Source organism: Mesoplodon mirus (assembly GCF_964341445.2).
Source record: "Mesoplodon mirus genome assembly, chromosome: 7".
NCBI lineage: Eukaryota > Metazoa > Chordata > Mammalia > Artiodactyla > Ziphiidae > Mesoplodon > Mesoplodon mirus.
In genome coordinates this window covers 3135459-3152035 of record NC_138983.1, presented here as the reverse complement: position 1 = coordinate 3152035, position 16577 = coordinate 3135459, and the positions used below count along the sequence as shown (strand labels likewise).

Below are 16577 nucleotides of genomic sequence, written 5' to 3'. Positions count from 1 at the left end.
CACCAGGGGGACAGTCACGGCGGGAGAAGAATGGTGTGGTGTGGAGAAAAGCCAGAGCCCAGCCGAGGGGACCCAGGGGCTGGGAGAGGGGAGGGGAGGCCCAGCAGAGCTGCAGAAAGCAGGGTGAGTGGCAAAGCCAGGGACCCAAGGGCACCCACTCATTCCTTCCCGCTCTCGGACCCACTTCCACTGGGTCTGAACACAGTCTCAGAGAAAGGAAAGGATGGGCCTGGGCTGAGACGTGTGTCCCAGGACACGGGATCAGAGGCCGGGTCTTGGAAGCAGGCCCGAGGATCAGATGCAGTGGGTGCTCGAGGTCGGAGAGGAGCCCCCCTGGAGAGGGAATGCAGAGGTGCAGCGGCCTGCAGTCCAGGGTTGCCTTCCACCTGTGCCCGGGACCACCCCGTCAGTACCGCAGCTATGGTTCCCACATGGGCCGGTGTCCACCCTGCTGCAGGGGCCTTGGGGGGCGTTCCTGTAGTTGGTCGGGGGTGGGGGGTACTTGTCACAGGGGGTGGGCAGGGGCCAGACTCCCTAAATGTCCAGCAGTCGTGCGACAGTCAGTGAGTTGTGAGTGACCCTCCAGACGTTCGTAGAAATGCAAAGCCTGTTTATCTGAGCATAACCTCCCGCCCACCCCGACTCAACAGACACACTGCCTTCTGCACGGATATTCACTGAGCTCTCCGGAAATGCAGCCACTACCTAAGTGAAAGAGCGTCCGTGGTGTTTGGTCTGGAACTTTGCCAAGCACAGCTCACGATTTCAGGAAACCGCGGCACCGGTGGCTGGCGGGGCCCTCCTGGTGTGTCACAGCTGCCCGAGGCGCTCAGGGATACGAGGCTGAGTGTGATCGCAGGGGAACAGCATCCCCCCCCCGGCCTGCGCCCTCCTGCGTGGGACACCCTCTCGTGGACGCGCAGGCCACCTCCCCACCCATCCCTCTCTGCCTTCCATTCCTTACAGGACAGTTAGGATGTTACGCAGATTTTTTAAAATTCCATGTGTGTGTTAGGTTATGTTATCTATGAATCTCACTCTCGGACAAGGAAGGCGGTGCTACGCGATAATGGTTATAAAAGGCGCTGGGGCCTGAGGTGCTTGGGAGCCACGGCATGGGCAGGTGCTCACCTTGAAGGGAATTGTGCAGAGAATGTGTGGTTGAGGCCGGGGGGAGATGGGAGGGTCTCTGGGGCTCCCGCTTGTCCGCAGGGGATGGAGTCAGGTAGGGGTCTTCCCCAGGGGCCCAAACTGCACAGGAGCAGGAAACAAATAGCTGAGAAAGGCTCAGGGTTGGGGACCAGTTCAACCTAGAGGAGTAGATGTGTGCGGGCAGGTGGGCGGATCCTCTGAGCATCTCTGGTGGGACACGTGCTCCAGCAGCCACGTACATCCCCTGCACGGGGGGCATCACAGCCAGGGACTTCTTGGAGGACACGTCCCCAGCCCGGGCTGCCATCAGGCAGCGTTCCAAGGCCGCATGCGTGTGAAGGGGCCAGGGAGAGCCCCAGGAGCAGAACACGGGCAAAAACGACACAGCAGGGGAAACCCACAGGGCACAGGGGGTCAAGGCCTCATGGCCGCTGCTGCACCCTCTCGGGACCAAGACGACAAGTGTCTCCGGGAGTCCAGTGAACAGAGCACCTGGGACACACCAAGGCCACCGTGGATCCCCAGTGGACACTCACCGGACATCAGGGCTGGGAGTCGGCCATCCCGACAGAACACAAGAGCAACCCTTGTGCGGGGTCACAAACGGGCATCACCTTAGCTTGCGCCCCGGAGCATCAACTATGTTCCAGGATTTGGGGATAAACTCGGAGACAGCTATGCCTGGGGGAGGAGAAGGGAGCTACAGCAGTGAGCGCATGACCACACACCCAGAGCAGGACGATGGAGAGCCCGGGCGGCACACAGAAGAGGGGGGCTGGCGGCACCAGACAAGGCAAGGAGGGAGCCACGCGCACCCGGCTGGACGGGGCATCCGGCACGGGTGGCCCGCGCACGCTGCACAGCTCCCTCAGCCCCGAGAGGGCGGTGACACGGGAGCAGAATCAGCCGTGACAGGGCGACAGCGGGCTGCTCGCGTCTGCTCGGGCTGCTGTGTCTGCTGGGGCTTTATCACGCCTCCCTCCCTCAGCAACTTGCTTTGAAAATATTCTCTGGGCATCCAGGCAACAGCTGTGATGGCCGCATCCTTCTAGGGAATAAACTAGCCCAGCTTTCCCTGGGAAGGCTCGTTCTGTAAGCTCACAAGGGGAAGGCTCGGCAGTGCTGACCCCAAACGAGTCAATCTGATGAAATGAAGCAGTTTAGAACACTGGGTTCTCCCCAGGACCTGCCGGCTCTGCGTGCAAACAAAGGATGCTGTGCCTACTTAATATCATTGCTACGTTTCATGGTAAGTAGCATATTTGACAGTCCCAATGCCAGGAAATGCTGCTTTCAAATCGGATCTATTTTATTTCACAGCAGGTGAATAGCTACCAAGCAGGTATTATTATTTTTTTAAAGCATCGTAGCTCCATATCAGCACAGATTTTACATTCTCACACATAAACACACACACACCGCACCCCACCCTGAATAATGCATTAAGAAATCTGTTTGAAAACACCTCCCTCTCTTCATCATCTATACATATCTAAAACGTAATTACATAGCCACTCCGTCTCGAAACCTAGCAACAGTATCCAAGCGATCCTTGGGCGGCTCATCAGACACCCAAACTCACACATCAGCTCAATGGACTTCATTTAAAAAAAGCAAAACCTCTCGCTTCTCTCCCCGTAACTGCGGAAGGACAAGATATAGGAAAACAAACCTTGTTCCGCTGAAGAAGAACAACCCATGTCATTTAATCCATCTGAAAGTGCATCTCCCCACAGAGCCAGGCAAAAACAAAAATAACAAAGGTGGTAAAAAATAGGTTATCCCAGTCCAAAGCTTATCAGCTTGCAACATGCTTAATCTTTGCATGACTATTTCGGATTCGAGCTCCCCAGCTCCCCAACAGCCTTGCTTTGGGGGACCTCCATCCTACAGAAGCCATCGCAAATGCTCGATGGCAAAAGCTTTTAAGACCTGCTGGGCTCATGGACTCAGCCGCAGCTCAGCAGTGGATGACAACAAGCAAAGGATTAACTTTGGTATTCACGCTCGCTTGTAAACCATCACTTTCTCTGAGTAGGCAAATGAAATAACCAAATGGAGGTCACATTTAATTTTTTAAAGAGGAAGGGAGTTTAAAAAAAGAAAAATGAACCACAGCTCCGGTAAGCAGCAACATACATGCTGGCCGGACTGTGAACAGAAACGCTTCACGACAAGATGCAATCTCTCTTTTAAAGGGATAGGGTTCTATCTACATGGCAAGCTGGATCCACTTCCGGATTCTACAGACCTCGGAGGGCCCATGAATCACCTCCTGTGTTTCCACACGGTTAGCGTCTTCCCCTAGAGCCACAACGGAGCCTCCTAAGTGCCCTGATTTCTCGGCGGGGCACTTTTGTGTCTGGAAAACGAAGGCTGGCTCCGTGGCTTGAGGTGGGGGATATTCGAGCCGTTAAAGGGACTTTTTCAGAAAGGCATCCCACTGATTAGGCTGCATGTAGAAAGTCAGGAAAATGTGTAGCATTTCAATTTGCTCACTTTGAACACCAAAATCAACTCCACGCCTAACTTGGAATCTGGGGGACGCTTCCACCATGTTTATCTTCAAAAATGCAACCCAACACGATTTAGGCAAAGGTGAGTCTTACCTTCATTTCCTCTGAGTTCAGGATCCTGACGTGTGAGGCTGTGTTCTCCAAAATGGTGTCCCAGCCCCCATTTAGCCCCACTAAATGTCTGATAAACACAACCCTGCTAGCTAGCATCACAGGCACCTCCTGACAGAGGCAAGAGCCAGCAGCCTCAGATACAGGACGTGAGTCCCCCATTCTTCTGGATCGCTGCTACGCTGCGGTACAGCTTATAAGTCAAATTTTGCTGAAGATCATAAGGTAGAAATACGGCCCCCCCCATCCCTCTCCAGCACCCCGACCATGATTCCTGAGGCTGCAACAAGAGGCAAACGGCCTGTGAAGTTCCCCAGCAATCATACCAGACACCTACCGCTCAAGAGTCCGGGGGCAGACGAAAGATAGCCCTGACCAAGACGGACTCTGACAGCACCCTCCCAGGTCACAGGGGTCAGGGGAGCCAAGCCACAGAAGCTGGAGCAGAAAAGCCATGTGGCCAGGGAGCCTCGCACACAACCAACTGGAGACCCCCAATCTCATATGGCCCCAGAAAGACCTGCTGTGTGGGCGGAGAGCACGGTCCCCACCACGACCCACTGCCCCGTGCTCCCGCCTCTGACGATGCTTGGGGGGCAGAGAACATTACACTCCGGCAAACACACCCAATCCAGGAATCAATTTGCCCACAAGGGCTCAGCTCCTTGACACCCAACTCCAGGTGCCGGGAAATTGGGATTTTACGTCAAGAAGAGCGGGCGGGGAGGGGCTGAATGTGGAGTGGGAACACTGGCGGGGGAGGGGGTCATTCATTCAATGGACATTTACTGAGGCCCCACTGTGCGTCAGGCACTGTAACAGCCCAGAGTGACAGTCATACAGCAATGTGAGTGCCCTCCGGGGGGTTGATGGCAGACCCCAGAAGACGTGTCTGAGTCCGAATCCCTGGATCCTATCATCGGGACCTTATTTGGAAGTAGGGACTTCGCAGGTGTAATTAATTTCAGGATCTCAAGAAGAGATGGTCCTGGATTTCGGGTGGGCCCCCAATACAGAGGCTGACGGCCTTACCAGAGGAAGCAGAGGAGATCTGAGACACGGCAGAAAGGAAGGCAGTGTGAAGAGGCAGGGATGCATCTCCTTGGCCCCAGGAATGCCAAGGACTGTCAGCTCCCATTAGAAGCTGGGAGAGAGGTGAGGGAGGAGCCTCCCCTGGAGCATCCAGAGGGAAACAGCCCTGCCGACACCTTGACTTTGGACTTCCAGCCTCCAGAACCATGAAAGAATACATTTCGGCTGCTTGAAGCCACCCAGTTGGTGGCATTTTGTTATGGCAGCCCCATCCTCGTGTTCTGTGTAAAGCCCACCAGACGTGGGGGCAGGGCAGGCAGGCCTGCAAGGTCCCGGAAAGCAGAGGTGGACTGGGGCTCAGATGTCCAGCATCAGAACTGCTGGAGGATGGAAAATGGCAATGGCAGGGGCCACCCTGGGCCTCTTGGGTCAGGTTCTCGGCGGGGAGGGGCTGCTCTGAGTACCTGCTTTCTACACGAGCTCCCCAGGGGCACCCACACCTGGCACGCGCTGCTGGCCACTGGGGAGCCTCGGAGGGTGTCTGTCGGCGCGTCAAGAACAGTAACAGGAAAGAATTCCCCATCTAGGGGATCGACTGCCAGAAACACAGAAGGCTCGCTGGGGTGGGGGATGAAAAAGCAGCCGAGGTGCCTGGGGACTGGGACATGGGGGAAGTGGGGTGGACACAACAATCACAGTGGCCGAGCGCATGGGGAGCTGCTTTTCTGAGCAGATGTGTGCCGTTCTCCCTGGGACAGCGGTTGATGGGCAGTTCCCAGTTTGGAAGGTCCGGAGTCTGCGGTCCTTTCAATGAACTCCTGAACCCCGGGGGCAGGGACGCAAGGAGGACATCGCCCTCTGTGTCATCAGCTCCTAAAGGGCCAGGCCTGGGACAAAGGAATGTTTCCGAAGCCCCAGATGAGCAGGGGGCCCAAGCAGACAGAATGCACCAAGAAGATGCTCCTGGAAAGATGGCGGAGGAGGGGAAAGAGCAGGCCCCTCAGGAACCAGCTAGTTCAGCTCCTCCCAGGCCTTCCAGGGCTGTTCAAGCACAGCACAGTGGGGAGAAAGGCTGCCTCCACCTTTCCCGGGAGGCGTGAATTCTTCTCGAGACTGGAATGAACTGGGGGGCCGTGGTGTCGGAGTTCTGGACCAATGGCCCCTGAGGTTTTCCCGTCAGAACTCTTCCCTTTGGTCGCCCCACGGGGGTGGCTCTATCCCCAAAGCTTGTCCTCCGGCCTCCTGTCCTCTGTCCCTCCTCCAGAGAGCAGCTTGCAGGCCGTGTCCTTCCTCGGTAAGGCCTCCTGAGGACCCTGACCCCACACGGGAGGAGCAGTGTCCTTGAATATGTCACAGCGGGAGAGAAGCATCAGGCTAGACATTTCTCTCTCTCTCTCTTTTTTTTTTTTTGCGGTACTTGGGCCTCTCACTGTTGTGGCCTCTCCCGTCGCGGAGCACAGGCTCCGGACGCACAGGCTCAGCAGCCATGGCTCACGGGCCCCGCCGCTCCGCGGCATGTGGGATCTTCCCAGACTGGGGCACGAACCCGTGTCCCCTGCATCGGCAGGTGGACTCTCAACCGCTGCGCCACCAGGGAAGGCTGACATTTCTCTTTGAAATGTGAAAACTCAATGTGGAAGCCAGGGAGAAGCCAGGACTAGGAGAGAAAACAATGGACTCCGTAGGTGAGGGCTTAACCTGGGCCTTGGATGAAGACAGGGAGGCTCTAGAGCAGGATTTCCCCCCCTGAAAACTCACACACAGGCGGTGAGAGGCCTGCCTGAGCCTCGAAGCCTCTTCCGGGGTCGTCCTGATGGCACAGCTCGGGGCTGCTGGCCTGCAGGGCCCGTACCTCTGTCCTAATCCTACTGATTCTCAGATGACCCCTCTGCAGCCCCCAGGCCCAGTTGCACGCTGCCCCCGAAGTGTCCTCCTCCTCCCCTGCCCCTGCCCTCTCAGCCCACCTGGGGCGCAGAGTTCGGCGGAGAGATGCTCAGCTCCAGCGGCCACAGAACGCTAAGCCTGAACCAGGAGGCCCAGAGGAGAACTTCCTGGGGGACCATCCCCCTGTCAGCGGTCTGGGATCCAAGCACCCTCTTCTTCCCTCTCCATCCCTCCACCCATGCGTCCAGCGCCAGCCTGTGTGGAGACCCCCAACCTCCCCCGTCCCAGCCTGCATTGCTGCCTGAAGCCCTGGCGTGCAGCCCCCTGTTCTAGGCTCACAGGGAGGCAGGGAGACTGGCGGTGAAGAGCCCAGAGCCCCCCAGAGTCACGTGAGCCTGGCTTCAAGGCCCAGCCCGACCAATCACTCTACCACGTGGTTCTGGGAGAATCCCGCCTGGGAGACACCACTGGAGCCCTGCCCACAGACAGCCACTGGCACTCAGTGCGCCGGGTACGTGGGCCACTTGCCCCTACGGGCCCCTGCGTCTCCCTGAGGAGGGTCCTCCCTGGCACGGAGCAGGCCTGAACTTGACCTGGTGGGTAAATGTACAAGTCACCTCGCCCCTGGGGTGAGACAAGGCCAAGGTGAGCTCCCGCGACCCCCCCCCCCCGGAGGTCCTGATGGGACTGGGCCTCAGATACCTGAAGTACCTGCTCGCTGAGGCACCTGAGCTGGCGTCCTGTCCCTTCCAGACTTACTCTCTGTGCTTCTACTGCTGCCGTCTGGCACCACCTCCACGGCAAACCACTTCCCTCAAATCCTTGCCTCAAGGTCTGCGTCTGGGGGAACTCAACCCAAGTGCCATGTCCCATGTCAGCTTCGTCCTTGGTCACACGGAGACAGGGACCGCATCCTTGGAGGAGCATGGGATGCTGGGCTCGCAGGCTCAGAAAGGGTTGGCTGTTTCCCTGGGCTTATTCCTTCCCCCAGAGGCAGGGCGGCTTTCTGAGATGGCAGGCACGGACCCGCACGCGGGACTTAGCCAGACTCACACGGGGGGTGGGACAGCGCCAGACCCTCCCCACCCCCACGCCCAGCATCCAGCCCCGCCGGTAACGAGGGGAGATGCAAAGCTGGGGGGGCCACAGGGCACAGAGCGAACAACCGGGTTCAAACCTCAAGGTTCAGTTAACAGGACGCCGAATCGGGACCTTAGGATGGATTTACCGTGCGTTTGAGAATGAACGCATTGAGTGACACCTGCACCCACGAGGGACCCACAGCTTCCGTGCCCTTCATCACCTCTCTGTGAAATTTTCAATAGAATCCACTTAAATGGCACAGTTGGCTAGTTCACAATCACAGACGCTGAGTCAGACGACCCAGAGGAAAGAAGAGGACTCTTTTTTCCCCGTCTTTGGAGATGCTGAAAGGACCCGGCAGGGAAGGAAAGTTTCCGCACTATCCTTTCCCTTTGGGATGTGCCAGGGAAAGCCCACGGCGCAGGTAACGAGGGGCATGGATTGATAGGAAAAGCCACCCCACATCCTCACGGAGCCCCAGGGCGTCTACAAAGGTACAGCAGGCAGACCTCAAACCTCAATCCCCACACCGTGACCCACGGAAGTCGCTCGTGCCCACCGTGACGACCCCATCGCTCGACAGGGCAAGCCCTTTACAGTTTAAAGAAATCATTGATTCGATCGGGTGAGTGGTAATTAAAATGTGTTCACCCAACAAACAGGTATTACTTTTATAATAAGAAAACCTGTTTGTAGAGAGGTGTTTGCATCCCAGATAGGACATGGAAGAGACAAGCCAGGAACCTCCCCGATGTGGGTTTTAACACGGGCACTTTTTGAGCAGGATGGGTTCATGGCTGGGGTGGGGAGGGGTGTGAATGTGTGAGGCTGGGCTTGGGGGGCAGGGGGTAGAGTCCCTAGTTTCTCTCGGCTCCCTTCCGACGGCTGGGTAAGGAAACCACTTCACGCCTCCCCCTGGCGTGCGGGCCCCAGGCAAGGGCAAGTGAAAACAACGAGGGTAGGTAGCCCCAAGTTTGTCACCATCGCAGAAACTCAGAGATCCAGGGGTCCTTGGGGCCATTAACCATCCCGCGGTCGTGCTTGGGGCCTGCATGCCTGTCTCCTTGGATGCCTGCCCTGCTCAACAGAGTTCCCATTCCCTTCACAGTAACCGGTGTTTTTAGACCTCAAGCCAACCCTGTCCGCCTGTCCTGGTCTCTCGTCTTAGGGGGGTGGTGGTTAGAGGTGGAGAGCTCAGTTCATTTCCTAAAGCACTTTGCGGACGTCAACTCGCCCATCTGCATAATGTGCTTAGGAAGATGCTGATGTGGCCATGGCAGAGGCCCGGATCTCAGGGCGATTAGGAGGTCCACCCCGGCTTGCGGGGGGACTCGCGTCGGCATCGGGCACAGCGTCTGGGAGGCCCCAATGCTCGGCTCAGGGGACCGGATGAGGCAAGCAGGCATCCAGCTGCACATCCTTGTGCGATTCTCAGGGGCAGGCGGGCGCCCGCCAGACACTCGACACGGTAAAGACTGGACAGCCAAACACACGGTATTGCTCGCCCCCAGCCCCAAACTCAGGGTGAGGGGCACAGGCAACAAGACACAGACGCCATCTGGCTCCATCTCCAGGCGCCCTGGAGCCCCGCTGCCCACCCCCTCGATGGGATGGCACCATCTTGAAATCTCACCGCTGCTGGTCCAGTGGGACTGCTCCCCGCTGCATGTCCTGTGTAAGCCCGGGGCTGGAGGAAACAGGCCAGCAGGCTCTTCCAAGATGCAAGACTGGGCCCAGCCGCCGGCAGGGCGATGGGAGAGGGGAGGAGCCCCAGAGACAGTCCTCCTGGTTGGCACGAGGGGTACTAGAAAGGGGAGTGGTCATCAGCAGACAGTGGGAAGGATGCAGAGGAGGGAGGGGAGGGGATGCCCCTGGCTCTTTCCTGCTTCATTTCGTTGCCATCTCTTACTTTAAGTGGAATCATGTCTGTTACAGAATCTTCCCAGAAACCCATCTCCGTGAGTTGCAAAGTGATCTGGTTCTCTGGATGGACAGCAGTGCCCTGCAGCCACTGCCGGCGTCCTCAGCTGACCTCTAAGGTTTCCCTTACCCCAACCCTGCCAGGAGTTAAGAAACTGGAGCAAGAGAGGCGGAGGAGACGCTATAACACTCTGCTTCCTGTGAAGGTTTTGCTAAAAGCAGACTCTGAACCAATCTAACGAGGTGACCAATCCAACAGAGCCCCTCACAGTTCGTTCGCCACCAGCCTACTCACCGATGTCGGTTTCCTTGTGGTTCTTGATGTACTCAGCCAGCTCGAAGTTACCAGCTATGATCGCCACCTGCAAGAGTGGGAATCACGTTAACGCACTAAGTGCACGGCACTCTTCCACTTCCTGACGGCCTGACAGCAGAATGAGCCCAAACAGAACTTCCTTTTTTAAAAGCAAGAGATACTCCCCTTTCTCCAGTTTATGGAGGTACAGTTGATAACCCAGCCCTAAGCTGAAGGTGTACTGCATAATGACTTGACTTATGTATTTTGCGAAATGACCACAATAAGCTTAGTTCAGGGTCATCACCTCATATGGTTACAAAATTTTGTTTTCTCTGTGATGAGAACATGGGAGATCTACTGTCTTAGCAACCTTCACGTGTACCACGTGGCAGCATTACCTGTAACCATCGTGCTGAATGTGACACCCCCAGGCTAATTCATCTTGTAACTGGAAGTCCAACTTTGGACCACCTTCCCCCACTTCCCACACCCCCTGCCTCTGGGAACCACAGATCTGATCTCTTTTTCTATGAGTTTGGTTTAGATTCCACTCAGAGTGAGGTCATAGAGTATTTGTCTTTCTCTGTCTGATTTCAAACAGTGTAGTGCCCTCAAGGCCCATCCATGCTGTGGACCAATCGTACTGCTAAAATGGCAGCTACAATACCCATCGTCCCCAGGCAGAGGCACATCTTCCCACACTGCCCCTCTCTAGGCCCCTGGGAGTTCTTTGACAATGAGGCCATCATTCTGTGAGAATCTACGTGAGAGAGTCCTTGGCCCAGGAGGCCACAGCGGGGGCAGTTCAAGGGGCTGAGCCTGGAAACTCCCATGGACCACGTCCTGCATCCCCACCAAGCCCAACTGGTCCCTACACCCTCCCCTGGGGGGGAATCTATTCCTCTGATTGGTCCCCTTAACTGGAGGGAGGGGGAAATCTCGAAAAAGCATTCAAAGCTGTTCACTGGTTTTCACTCAAGCAGAAAAAAACTCCACCCATGCACCTGTGCACGGAAATGAAACCAGCACCTACAGGAAACGGTCCAACTTGAGCCTTACAGATGCACTGACTAAAGTAAAGAGGCCACGTGGTCCCTGATGCACTGCGACAGCCAGACAGGCGAAGCCGAAGCCCCCTGGAGTGGCCTGGGGCTCCTGGGGAGACCTGAACCAGAGCCCCCATGGGCAGGGCTCTCCATGCCCCAGACAGGGAGACCTGGTGGGCCCGGGGCAGCCGTCTCCACCCTCAAATGAGCTGGGCATTCAGATGCCAGCCTGCAGACACACACGTGGAGTGTCAGTCGACTTTCAGTGATGATGTGGGTGGGCCTTTCCCAATCCTTTGGAGGCCTTCAGAGCAAAAACTGAGATTTCCTGGAGGAGAAATTCTGCCTCAATTTGTAGCACCAGCTCCTGCCTGAGTTCCCAGCCTGCCCTTCAGACTGCAGACCTGCCAGCTCCCACCGTCCTGGGAGCCAACCCCTTACAAGAAACCTCTTAAATATATATATATCTCCATCCTGCCAGCTCTGTTTCCCTGGAGAACCTGATTGATACAGCTTCACATGGGGGCCGGGGGCTGCGGCACTACAGAGACCCAGGGACCCCAGGCTCCCGTCCTAGGAAGTGACACTGATTTCAACTCTTGGGCCCCACCTAATGCTAGGTGTCCTCCAAGGATGCCACCGACAGGAGCAGCCCGTAGCCAAATCCAGCCCCCTCCCCGGCCTGCTAATGTCAGGGGAGTCATGGCAGCCCCTGTCCACACCAGCCGGGGGCCGTGGGAATGGTAAGCAAAGGTCATTTCAGGGGCAGGGTTAGAACCATCTGGTGAAAGGCGCTTCACCAGCCTCCTGCACGGTGGCCACCCATCTGGGACCCAGGCTTCAGACCATGGATCTTGAAACACGACAGGGACAGAGGTGAGGAACCCAGGCAGGAGATCCTCACAGGCCCTGAGAAGCCCGTGACCTAGTGTGCTGGCATTTACGATGTGAACGTGAAAGGGCGGCTCTGCAGGGTTACACGTAACATGTGACCCAATGTCATTTACGTGACAAATGGTCAGAATCATTCCTGGTCAGAATTCGCTGGTGGTCCAGTGGGTAGGACTCCACGCTTCCACTGCGGGGGGCCCGAGTTCAATCCCTGGTCAGGAACTAGGATCCCGCCAGCCACGTGGCATGGCCAAAAAAAAAGGAAAAAAAAGAAAAAAAGAAAGAAAAGAATCATTCGTCGCCTTCCAGCCAGACCCTCCAATGTAAAGCTTGCTCCCACATGTCGGGATGGCTACTATCAAAAGACAGAAAACAACAAGTGTTGGCAAGGATGTGGAGAAACCGGAAGGCTTGTGTATTGTCGGTGGGGATGCAAAATGGTAGAGCTGCTGTGGAAAACAGCATTCAGGTTCCTCAAAAAAATTCCACATATGAGGGCTCCCCTGGTGGCGCAGTGGTTGAGAGTCCGCCTGCCGATGCAGGGGATACGGGTTCGTGCCCCGGTCTGGGAAGATCCCACATGCCGCGGAGAGGCTGGGCCCGTGAGCCATGGCCGCTGGGCCTGTGCGTCCGCAATGGGGGAGGCCACAACAGTGAGAGGCCCGCGTACAGCAAAAAAAAAAAAAAAAAAAAAAAATTCCACATATGGGATTTCCCTGGTGGTCCAGTGGCTAAGACTCCACACTCCCAATGCAGGGGGGCCTGGGTTCGATCCCTAGTCAGGGAACTAGATCCCACCTACATGCCGCAACTAAAAGATCCTGCATACCACAGCGAAGATCCTATGTGCTGTGACTAAGACCTGGTGCAGCCAAATAAGAAAGTAAATAAATAAGTAAATAAATAAATATTTTTTTAAAATTCCACATAGAACTACTATATGATCCAGCTGCCCCACTTCTGGGGATGCACCCAAAGGATCTGAAAGCAGTTACTGTATAATGGTTAATTTTATGTGTCATCTTGACTGGGCCACAGGGGGCCTAGATATTTGGCCAAAAATTATTCTGGGTGTTTTGGGGAGGGTGTTTCTGGATGAAATTAACATCTGACTCAGTAGACTGAGTAAAGCAGATTGCCCTCCCTAGTGTGGGTGAGCCTCATCTAATCAGCTGACAACCTGACTAGAACAAAAAGGCTGAGTAAGAGGGAACTCCTGCTGCCTGATTGTGAGCTGGGACATCTCTCTTTTCCAGCCTTCAGACTCTGAGAAGTGTCATCTTTTCTTGGGTCTTGAGCCTGCTGGCTTTTGGATTGAAACGTACACCATCAGCTCTCCTGGGCCTCCAGCTCGCCATGACCTCAGATCTTGGGCTTCTCAGCCTCTGTAATAAATCTCTCTGTGTGTGTGTGTGTGTGTGTGTGTGTGTGTGTGTGTGTGTTGTGCAAGTGGGGCGCTGCTGTAACAAATAACTAAAAATGTGGAAGCAGCTTTCAAAGTGGGTTGATCCTGGGAGAGTTTTCAGGTGCATGGTAGGAATATAGATGTTAAATGTTATTCCGATCAGATCTCAGATGGAAATGAGGAACTTGTTATTGGAAATTGGAGGAGAGGTGATCCTTGTTATCAAGTGGCCAAGAGCTTGACTGACTTGTGTCCTGGGGTTTTGTGGGGGGCACACCTTGTGAGCCATGAACATGGACGTTTAGCCGAGGTGATTCCCAAGCAAAGTGCTGGAGGGCTGCTGATGGTAAAATGCAAAAAGACGGATGAATTGAAGGAGGAATTGTTTAGCAAGAAGGAACTGGAATTTGGAGATTTGGAAAATCCTCAGCCTGCCCGTGGTGCAGGAAATGAGAAAGCAGGTTCTGAAGAGAATGCTGAGGGTGTGGCTGGACCATCACGTGATAACGAGGTTGCAGAATTATACGCACATAGGTACTGCCAGTTTACTCGGAAGGGGGTAGAGTCAGGTGAAGCGAGGGGAGGCTGTCGGACTTCTAGGGTTTAACAAGACGGCATGATAGAGCCACTCAATTGCGAACATGTGCTATTCTTCAAAAAGAGGGGAAAATGACCCCAAAAGTGAGTCAGAGAACATGAAGGCCACCTTGGTTTCAACAGGTCAGAGAGCCTTTGCCAGAAGCCTTGGGGGTAGGACCACCCTGCCGCACTGTGTGGCTGACACTGCCGCCCCGACGGGCCTAGCGGACAGAATGCCGAACCAAAGAGGAGAGTTCTACGTCTTAAGGTCTGATCGATTCACCCCAATAGATTTGGAACTTGCTTGGGACCTGTCGCTCCGTCCTACTTCCCGATTTTTCCCTTTTGGAACGGGTATGTCTACCCTATGTTTGACCCAATGTCGTGTTTTGGAAGCACATAACTTGTTTGGTTTCACAGGTTCACAGCTGGAGAGGAACTGGCTGCAGGATGACTCGTACCTGAAGTTTGACCCACACCTGACTTAGATGATATTTACATGAGACTTGGACTTGAGAGTTTGGGGGTGGTGCTGAAACAAATGAAGACTTTAGGGGCCGTTGAGGTGGAAGAAGTTATTTTACATGTGAGAAGGACATGAATTTGGGGGCCAGGATGTGGAATGCTACGGACTGGATGTTTGTGTCCCCTCAAATTCATATTTTGAGGCCCTAACTCCCCAAGTGACAGTATTAGGAGGTAGGGCCTTCAGGAGGGGATGAGATTAGATAAAGTTATGAGGGTGGGGCCCCCATGATGGGTTAGCGCCCTTATAAGAAGACACACCAGAGAGCTTGCGCTCTCTGCCACGTGAGAACAAAGCACGAAGGTGGCCGTCTGCAAGCCAGGAAGACAGCTCTCACCAGAACCTGACCACGCTGGCACCCTGATCTCGGACTTCCAGCCTCCAGAGCTGTGAGAAATAAATTCCTGTTGTTTAAACCACCCAGCCCATGGTATTTTGTCATAGCAGCCTGAGCAGATTAAGACAGCGGGGACTCAAACAAATATTTGCACACCCATGTTCATAGCAGCATTAGTCACAATAATCAGAAAGTAGAAGCAACCCAAGTGTCCACTGATGGATGAACGGATACATAAAATGTGGTATATACATAGAATAGAATATTATTCAGCCTTAAAAAGAAATGAAATTATGACACAGGCTACAACATGGATGAGCCTTGCAGACATTATACTAAGTGAAATAAGCCAGATGCAAAAGGACAAATCCTGTGTGATTTCACTCACATGAGGTCCCTGGGGGAGTCAGTCTCATGGAGACAGAAAGTAGACGGTGGGGGCCTGGGGCTGGGGGGTTGTTGTTTAATGGGGACAGAGTTTCAGTTTTGCCAGATGTAGAATTCTGGAGAGGGACGGTGGTGATGGCTGCAATGTACTTAATGCCGCTGAACTGTACCGTTAAAAATGGTTAAGATAGTAAGATCTGTGTTACCTGTATTTTACCGTAATTTAAAAAAAGGTAAAAGTCCACCTGTGTGGATCAGAAGGTGAGAAGGTCAGATATGAGAACACGGACCCACCCTGAACAGTCAGGCAGGTGTTAGGAGAGACACCGGGGCTTTGGAACAGCGATCCCTCCACAGGCAGGGGTTGGGGCTGGGGGGTGGGGGGGATGACCCAGCCCTAAGGAGGATGAGGGAGGAGGGGCCTGAGACAGCCCACAGCTGAGCAGGGAGAACCTATCTAGTTAGCAGGATGGTCCCGGGTACATGGACCTATCTGCGGCTACTTGCCTCCGGGCAATCTTGTCCAGACTCCCGAGCTGTTGCTTCTGCTGGGAGTGAAGGTAAGCAGGCAGGCACCTTCAATCAGAGAGACAGAGACCAAGATGCCCTCCTCTGTAAGGGAGAGGCCGCTCCCCACGGCTCACCTATTCCTACAGGCTGGCCCCAGCCGAAGCCTGACGTGAACCTGGCAGACAGGTGCCGTAGAGGAGAGGGGCTCTGGCCTCAGGCTGCCTGGCTGCGAATCCCACACCTGTACTAGGTGACATCAGGCATGACGCTTAATCCACGGGCCTCGGTTTTCTCAACTTTAAAATGGGTTTGGGGGACTTCCCTGGTGGTCCAGTGGCTCCCAAGGCAGGGGGCCCGGGTTCGATGCCTGGTCAGGGAACTAGATCCCATATGCATGCCGCAGCTAAGAGTTTGCATGCCACAGCTAAAGATCCCACATGCCACAACGAAGATCCCGCACGTGGCAACAAAGATCCACAACTAAGACCCGGTGCAGCCAAATTAATAAACAAACATTTTTAAAAAATGGGTTTGGTGTGGGGATTCGATGAGATCACGTGTGTAAAGGTTTAGAGCAAAGCCCGGCACACGGTAAGCCCTAAAAGAGCCTGCTGTTACTACTGTTGTTCACAGGATGTTTACTGACTACTTGTCTGTAAGCAGCAGACAGCTCGTGATAAAGGTCCCCTAAGCGCCCACAATAAACACGCCATCAGAAACATACAAGCGCACACCGCACGTCTGCACTCCAATGCACACCCAGGACAGCTGCTGAAAATAACCTAAAGATGGACCCGCAACCAGCAATTCCGAGCTTATGCTTCCAAAGAAAAGCTTTAAGAGCTGCAAACTGAGTTACCGCAGCACGGAAGCCACATGCGCTCTTCTGGCCAAAAGAAC

The 16577-nt window shown here is 54.8% G+C and overlaps 1 protein-coding gene across 8 annotated transcripts in view; it reads right to left on the bottom strand.

The window, feature by feature from the left end:
• Positions 1 to 16577, bottom strand: part of SHANK2 (SH3 and multiple ankyrin repeat domains 2) — a 549250-nt gene that overhangs the window by 329744 nt on the left and 202929 nt on the right. For 7 of the 8 annotated variants that reach the window (XM_082629529.1, XM_082629530.1, XM_082629526.1 and 4 more), the window contains 2 exons: positions 9994 to 10060; positions 9412 to 9582 (listed from right to left, as the gene is read on the bottom strand). In XM_082629529.1, the coding sequence (XP_082485655.1) occupies positions 9412 to 9582; positions 9994 to 10060 (238 nt within the window). The remainder of the gene's footprint in view (positions 1 to 9411; positions 9583 to 9993; positions 10061 to 16577) is intronic. The other variant, XM_082629533.1, reaches the window with a different exon arrangement.